This window comes from Micromesistius poutassou (assembly GCF_964030765.1).
Source record: "Micromesistius poutassou genome assembly, contig: SCAFFOLD_1585, whole genome shotgun sequence".
NCBI classification, from domain to species: domain Eukaryota; kingdom Metazoa; phylum Chordata; class Actinopteri; order Gadiformes; family Gadidae; genus Micromesistius; species Micromesistius poutassou.
In genome coordinates, this window is record NW_028179480.1 from 2,976 (window position 1) to 11,907 (window position 8,932).

The 8,932-nt window shown below is 45.8% G+C and overlaps 1 protein-coding gene across 1 annotated transcript; it reads right to left on the minus strand.

The window, feature by feature from the left end:
- Positions 1 to 2,095: 2,095 nt before the first annotated feature.
- On the minus strand, positions 2,096 to 8,743 carry LOC311372807 (tubby protein homolog; the record flags this gene model as incomplete). Its single annotated transcript, XM_084489763.1, has 12 exons — positions 2,096 to 2,229; positions 2,827 to 2,998; positions 3,644 to 3,742; positions 4,336 to 4,444; positions 4,580 to 4,692; positions 5,037 to 5,201; positions 5,708 to 5,790; positions 6,236 to 6,376; positions 6,611 to 6,730; positions 7,094 to 7,222; positions 7,675 to 7,809; positions 8,600 to 8,743. Coding segments are annotated over 12 exons (1,544 nt in total), but the record flags the coding sequence as incomplete, so codon positions are not given.
- Positions 8,744 to 8,932: the final 189 nt, after the last annotated feature.

Here is an 8,932-nt window from a genome sequence, read left to right on the forward strand (position 1 = left end):
CAGGAATAAACACACAGCCCTGCACCATTACATTAGTTTAACTTTAACTCCAGCAGAGTACAAATCCTTCGAGCTTGAATAGTGATATTGCCTTTTGTGTTGAAATAAAATGAGTTCAGCGTTTCTTGTTTTGTTTGCATGTACATTTCATTAACGCACACACATTCACTTTTATCCTTGTGAAGTAATTCAATTAAGTATTTGGTGAATGTGAGGTTCATTATTCTCTCTATTACTAATATCACACAACAAGCACCATACAGGGCTACAATAGGAATAACAGCATAACTTATGCTTAGGCTACTTATAAATGCTTTATACCTTCAAAGAAGGCTATTATCATTATTAATGCAGCGATTAAACATAATAATTTGACGCGGTCCATGAACATTCAAACATCTCCCAACAGCTCCTTCTATTGGTCATCCTTATGTTTGCAACGTGCGCCGCTTGCACTGCAACTTGTATTTGTAGTTTTAAACAGAAATGCATTCCGTGGTGCAGCATTGTGATTTGTCAAGGCTCTCCAAAACACTGACACAAAAGGTCGTTTGCACCAGTAAAAAACAGCCAACGGATAAGTTGTCGCAGTCATAACGTGTGCATAATTACCGCTCAGAGGCTAATAAGTAATCCTTTGCAGTTGTACAGTGCCTTGCACACAATGGCAGAGCGAGGGGTGTGTGTGTGGGGGCCGGGGGTGGGGAGGTCACCTTTGAGCATCTGTCAGACGCCCTTCAAGCCTCGTTTGATTTGCGAGTTTGGACAACTGCCTGGACAGGTTGAGGCAGAAACACACCTCAGACTTACCTTCCAGGGCCCAGTCCCAAACCAGTTCTTCTCCCCGCTGCCGCCATTCCTCCTCACCGTTTAAGAGTTGCCACAGAGGGGCCGAGTGGGTGTCTGCTGCACACATATCAAGCCAGTGTTCTCTGTGTGTGTGGCGTCGCTGGCAGCCTCCCGTGTTGTTCTCACAGTATTCCACTGCAGCGTTGAATGGGGAGTTTCTCACAAAGGTATTGGAGGCAGAGATGAACTGATACTGTGGTTTTAGCGGAGAGATAAGGATGGTTTACTGAGATTTTTGAGCCTGCATTATAGTCAGAAGACCAAATATGAGTTATGGACAGCTGTTAGGAGTTTATTCATGCTACACGTACGGTTGGTCTTTATTTAGAGGGGCTAATGGGCCCCATTCATCACAGGGAGCTCATTAACAAGTGAATGAGGTGAAAGGGGTGCAAAGTCATCGCTACACATTCATCATCATCAGACATCGCCATCGGACAATAAACCGTACAAAACGCTCCACATAAGAAATTATGAAATACAAAAAGGTCAAAGGAACAGGTGAAGAGAGAGAAGGAGGGTTAGAGACACTTTAAGACTTGGTACTTTCGGACTGACTGCGTACAGGACATTCAGGCCTAAACTAATCTGTGTATGGTAGTACTCCTGGTGTTCTAAAAACTACACATGAACCATTACAGCAACACAGGGAAAGTGTGCTGCAAAGTTCAAACCTTTCCAGAGCCTTTATCCTAGTAAGACATTGCTAAATTAGCTACTTTGTAAGAGGATGGTCATGGTTGTCTACAGTCCGGGTCGATCGGTCCAGGGGTTTTCCACGTTGAGCGCTAATTACAGATTGACAGCTTCTGCTTGCGAGCGGAATCAAAGAAACAACAGCAAACAATAGAAGCCATGACGTTTTATGAGTGCCTGTTTGATTCATCCGTCTTTAATTAAGTAACCACATCTTGATTGACTACTTCTGTCTACTTCTGTCTACTTCTGCTTGAATGAGTTCCACCCCCTTTGAGCACCCTCACTGTGTTCCTACAGAGCAGACTTTAAACTTCTCGGCGCTTTACAAAAGGCAACGTCCGTCCTGGAGCTCCACTCTGAGGCCAAACCGTCCTCCACTCCTCCCCCTGCCCTGAGCCCCCGAGCCAGGCATCGCTGGAGCGGGGAACAGCAGAGTGGTCTGAGCTCCTCCATCACCTCCACCCACAGCCGGCTACCGGGGTCTGAAAAGGGTGTCTGTGCTGCGCCTGGGCCCCCGGGCCCCTGGGGGCAGAGTGAGGCAGGCTCTCTATTCACAGGCGATCTTCCCGTCGAAGCTGGACAGGGCGATGGCGAAGGCCTGCACGGCGCACATGGGGTAGCTGAAGTCCAGCGTGAAGATGTCGTCGGCGATGCGGCCGAACTGCATCACGATGTATTCCACTGAGATACACAGGTACACACACACACACACACACACACACACACACACACACACACAGGAGGTTAGATCAGCTGCAGAGCACACACAAACACACACACACACACACACACACACACACACACACACACACACACACACACACACACACACACACACACACACACACACACACACACACACACACACACACACACACAGGAGGTTAGATCAGCTGCAGAGCACACACAAACACATACACACACACACATACACACACACAGGCTGGTAGTCCACTGACCCACACACAGGGGAGGTTCAGCTGAGCTAGAGAACACACACACACACACACACACACACACACACACACACACACACACACACACACACACACACACACACACACACACACACACACACACAGAGGAGGTTTAGGTTAACAACAGTACAGACAGACAGACAGACAGGTAGACAAACTGTCATACAGTCAGGTAGATAGACCGACAGACAGACTGACGACCGACAGATTTCTTGTCAGATCGATAGGTTGGCCGGTAGAAAGGTAAAAAGAGAGACAGACAGGCAGAAGACACAGACAAAGACAGACGGACAGAACTCACAGTCCTTGCTGTGGACGACCTGGAAGTTCTTAATGGAGGCCTGTGTGACGCGTCCGTTGAAGTTGAGCACGTGGGAGGAGGACTCCTCGTTCCACACGGGCGTCTTGTTGTGCAGCTCGATCAGGTTCTCCATCCGCCGGTTCTGGTGGCGGATCAGCAGCCCATCGTACTCCTGAGGGAGAGCCGTGGGGTCAGTAGGTCAGCAGAAAAGATCACCGACGGCTTTGACGACGGCCGATCGCACAGCACACACCGAACAGACTCAGGTCACCGAGCTCACCAGACTGTCCGACGACCGATAATCTGCTTGGCGTGTCAGGGCCTTTACTCACACCTGAGACCTGAGACCATCTGCAGGTCTGACTTGTACGAGTTGAATTATACATTTAAATAAATACAAATACTACAGTACATGTAAAAGAAGCAAGTGAGATTATGTGTGCAAGTGATCCGACCACTCCAAGGGCCGGAAGATAGTGCTGTTATTTTTATCAATTTTCTTCTATATTTATTGATGTTATCATGTTGTTAATTTTCTTGCAAAGCAGAACTATTTCAACAGTGAATGCACTCAGTTTTACCCTTTGTGTGGCTACAGCAGTTAGGCTTCTTAGCAGTTATACATGTATATTCTTTCTATGTATATGATTATGCATGTACATGTATATATATGTATAAACATGAATATGTATATAATAATTCCATAAACATTCCCAAACACTCAGAGAATGCTTATTGCACATCTCTCTCTCCCCAACCATGGCGTGCGTCTCAAACAGTGACATCACTTCCTGTGGGAGACGGAGGCGGGGCTTACGTTGCGGGGCCGGACGGCGACCCGCTCACAGTTCTTGTCCATCCCGGGGATGACGATGGTCATGCGCCTGGGACCCTTCATCCCCAGCACGTTGGTCTCCTGGACACACAGGGGTCAGAGGTCAAAGGGTTAGGGTTTGGTTTGGTTAGGGATGTGAATGAGGTCAAGATGGGAAATGTTTCCAATTATATCGTGCAGCAGAAATGTAGTCCAAGCAAGCACCGTGTTATATTGATGATCGCGTCATATCGATGGTCGCGTTACAGCAAAGGTAAAGTATACACGTGTGTACACGTGTACAGTCATAGAACAGTCTCAAAGGGCTTCCCATGTCCATGGCCTATGTTACAGAAGCCCATTAGCCCTTCAGAACCATTAGTAAGTGTGAATGTTGACATGGGAGTGTGTGTGTGTGGATGATGGCTGGTTTAAGCAGCCTCACCCAGCCCCAGAGTCCAATCAATCTGACGGGCCAGGTGAGGCTGCATAACCCAGCCATCCTCCACACACTCCGCAGTTGTGGTGTCAACCATGCAGCCAGCTCGTCGGGAGCAGGGTAAGGTGCCTCACTCAGGGACACCTTGACACCCAGCTAGGAGGAGCCGGGGATCGGACTAGCAACCTTCCGGTTACCAGCTCTACCTCCTGAGCCACATGCTGCCCGATAGTTGGGTCCCTCTGTAAGGTCTTACGTAGATGATGCCGGCCATCTCTTGGCGTGCGTTGGACAGGTCGGGGAGAGCCCTCTCTGGGTTCAGAGCGTTGTCGAACACCGTGAACCTGGTCCCCATCAGATTGGACCTGGACAACAACATCACAACATAGTTAGTTGTAAACACGACTTGCAAATGTGGGGTTCTGAACGCAGTTTGTTTGAATGCTGTCATGCCAGATACTTTTGTTGAGAATTCAAAGAAGAAGAATTTTTATCGGTACCGCAATTTCCCGACAAAATTCTCCCCGCCTCTTGATAAGTCTGTGGCGTCGATGGAGATGAGGTAGTTGGAGGTTCCACACTTCTTACGCTTTCTACCCGCCAACAGGAATACCTTCACACAACAACACAAAACACAGAGTCTTTCGTCATTCATCAGGAGTGTTGGGAAACTACTTGGCACCGGTACACTGCCTGGGTGAGAGGTTCAATTCCCATTGGAGACACAAATTCTAATAATGAATGCGTCACGTTATTGACAGACCCTGTGGATGAACACTTCCTGAAAGGATTATGTATTATATTATACAACAAGTATTTTATTAAGTTGAGTTATGATATTTAAAGGAACAGTATGCAAAACTGAAACTGAGCGTTTTAAATGTGCACTGCGTCTTTAAGACTTTGGATATCATTCTGAGGTGTGCTGTGTGAGGCCAGAGGGACAGATCCCCGTACCTTCTTTTCGTTGTCCAGGTGGAGGTAGTAGGTGGGGTACATGCTCTTGTCCATCCCCCGCTGGTCTCGGGTCAGTCTGCATTTCACCGTCTGCCCCTGAGGAGCCGGCAGCATCACAAACTCCTCCAGGTCATCGAACTCTATCTCCGGGGATGGAGCTCGCTCCTGGAGGAAAAGCAAAGCACCACCATCATCATCATCATCATCATTACATCATTGTCATTAGGCCATCTTCATTGATAGGTTGTCAAACTCTCTCAAGGGACAAAGCTCTCTCCTTGAGGAAGAGCCTGCCATCATCATCATGATAATCATCATCATCATCATCGATAGGTTGTCAAGGCGATGGATCTTGAAATTGTTCCTGGTTCGATAACGTTAGACTCTAGTCATCTGGTCGTGCATATCAAGAGTATCTGGACGGTAAGTTAATGAAGACACAGCTATAAAAGAAGTATCTAGGAAAGTGTCTTGAAAAGATTAGTAGAAGAAAAGCTGAAGGTATATGATGAGATAGGTAACATCTTGTTGGACAGACTATAGACAGACTGTATAATCGCCTGGAGAAACAGATAGTTTTCCAGCACGTTAAGCGTTTGCTAGTGTTTCTCAGCAGGTGTCTCCAATTAAGAGCTGATTGGGGCCACATGCTCCCCGGGGGTTTTCCAGACCTTCTTCTTCTTCCCTTTTCCCTTCTTCTTCTTGGATTTCTCTTCTTTCTCTGAGTCGGAATCATCGCTCTCCTCAGCTTTTCCTGAGATTTAGAGAAACAAGAGACAGCTTCATCAAAACGTCATCAATATCTCCTTCAAAAGGAACATGGATCAATCATATAAAACCATTACAATACTTGATTATTTAGTATTGCTGGCTCATTGTTGTTGTGATTTTAGCAATGGCCATACATTAGCCATTACATTATATTAGCGTTATATGCTAGTTTAAGCTAGTTTAAGCTAGCACTAATGGCCGACAGCCATTCAGTTTTGCAATTATAATTGATTCAGAGGAAATGCAGAAAGGAATTGAGAAGTCGATAAAATATCAAAGAGAGATATCTAAGCCAATTTTACACATAAAAAAAAACGAAAGATGAAAGCATGAATAGACATGTGTACGCAAGACGCCTTTTGAAATTGAAAGGGGCTATACAGTTTGAAAATGCGATAGTAAAAGAGTGCTATATAAAGGGAGGTTGCCTTTCTTCTTGGTCTTCTTATCCTTGTCCTTGTCCTTGCTCTCGGCCGCCTGGAACAGGGATGTTGAGCCGGTGCTGGGCTTCTTCTTAGACTTGCTGGCCTTGGTGGTCTCCTCGCTGTCGTCGCTGTCTGACTGGGCAGCTGGGATGGATAGAGGGATGCCCGTGATATATGTGGTAGTTTACCGGTACGTCCCATACCTGTGCTCCTTTTAATACATCGGAGGAAGGGGAAGGGGTGGCTTCATACCGACATGGCTCAAGACCGGACAGATAGGTTTGATTACTTTTGGCTTCATGGTTTAGATTTATTTTTTCTTCCCAGATTTGAGAAGGTGACACACAAACACAAAGACACACACACACACACACTCACCTTTCTTCTTGCTCTTGGCGTCCTTGTCTCCATTTATCTGGAACAAGGCGGCTGGCTCCTTCTTCTTATCTTTGTCTTTTGATTTAGACTTCTTGTCTTTTCCCTCAGAGTCTTTGTCATCTAAAAAAATGTGAAACAAATTGTACAACAGCGAAAAGTAATATACAACTCAACTAAAGATGAATAACGACCTAATAAAACAATCAAGCACTACTCCATTGTCTTACTTAAGATGAGACTACAGGGAATCCAGTGCGAGCACTACTTTAAACATTTCAACATTTCAGTTAGTATTTCAGCCGGTCTGGACTGATGGCTTAATTGGTCGTGCGTCCCTGTAGGGCTAAGCTAGTGTTTACACTCACTGTTACAAAACGTGATCGTATAATCCTCTTCCCCGCGGTCACCCTTCCACTCACACCCTGTTTCATCGCCTGAGCACGATGATAGAACAGTTGTGACTAACGTTCGCAGTTTCCATACCTTTGGATTTGGGTTTCTTGTCTTTCGTGGTGCTGGAGGGTGGCGAGCTGTCCTTCATTGTCTTCTTCTTTGTCTTCTTCTTGGGCGTCTCCTCTTCCTCCTCCTCCTCGTCATCCTCAGTGTCGGAACCTGTTGGGATTGGAGAAGGCGGACGTTATCGAGGGGAGTCTGTGTGTGCTACGGCTAGTTTGTGGGATGTTTCTCGTGGTTTAAATGTTAAAGGGGTAATATCAGGCCACCAGGTGTGAGTGTGATCAGCCGTTACAAGCCATTTGAAAATCTGCCTTTTGCTGTGCCCTAGTGACATCACAAGTGGCAGGGTCAACCTAGATGTATGATAGATAGATAAGCAACATTTGCTACAGTCCCCTGGGTAGGCTGGTCCACTGATCTATCCATCATAAAGCTAGGTGGACACTCCTACTTAGATTGAGATTTTACTGAGATTTTTAAACGGCTTGTAATCACGCCCACACCTGGAGGCATGATATCAGCCCTTTAAGAAGACGTGCTTCAGGATAGGATGGGATGTACTTTAGTAATCCCAGATGAGTGTAAATCCAGTGGTCATTGGAACGTACTCTTTTTCTTCTTGGGGACACTCTTGGCTTTCTTCTTGGGCTCCTTGCCCTTCTCCGGTTCCTCCTTCTCCTTGTCCTTGTCCTTGTCCTTGTCCTTGTCCTTGTCCGGCTTCTTCTTCTTTACCTTCTTCTCATCTTCTGTCGTCAACGGCAACAAAACGATACAACAGAGCAACAGAAAGAACACAGTTCAGTCCACGGTTCCTTCCTCTGTATTATAGTTGATTTGATTCGGTCCGATTTGTATCTATGTGGTATTTTTTTTTTTTTGTGTATTGTGTTGCAATTTTTTTTCATTTATTGTATGCTCTCTGTCTTTTGTCTTTGAAGTGCCTTGAAATGGTGAGTGGTTTCTTTTAGTCAGTTTTCCTTCCTGGAAGCTTTACATGCAGTAGTTTTATCAGTGCATTTCCCTGCCCCGCTCAATCTGGTCTTAATCAGTGGTCCCTCATTAATCTATTGTGTTCCCTGCCTAATAACTTGTTTTGTTATTCATAAAAGTCTGCATATAAAGGATATAAATTATACTGCTTATTAAGACTCAAGACTCACTTCAGAGTTCAGAGTTCACCTAGACTCTCCCCCCTTACCCCCCACACCCCTCTTAAGCACTTATTGTATGTTGTATGTCCTGGCACTAAATGTACACACTTATTGTATGTTGTACGTCATGGCACTTAAAAATAATACCTAGCATTGTGTAGCATCTTATCCTAGCTATCTCTGTTGTATACAGGGAATGGGTTAACCTAGTAATTGTTAGGGCTTGGCACTTGGTTCTATGAACATCCTTACTGTACAGCGATATATTGTTTATCTTCTTCTGACAAATGTACTTATTGTAAGTCACTTTGGATAAAGGCATCTGCTAAATGCCCTGAATGTAAATGTTAATGTAAACGTAAAGGAGGTTGTGTTGACTGACTCTGTGCAGCGAGCCCCTCGTCTCCGGAAGCCTCCTCGCTCTTCTTGCTCTTGGTCTTCTTGGGTTTGGCCTCCGCCCCGTTGGACTCGGCGTCTGGCACGCCATTGGTCGCTTCCTTCTTCTTCTTTGTTTTCTGGATGGTTTCTGAGAAATAGCAGACAGACCTTAGACAGACAGACAGACCGATCTTGAGTTGAGATTACTAGAGATAGAGAAATAGATAGCTAAAGGGAGAGAGAGAGAGAGAGAGAGAGAGAGAGAGGAGAGAGAGAGAGAGAGAGAGAGAGAGAGAGAGAGAGAGAGAGAGAGAGAGAGAGGAGAGAGAGAGAGAGA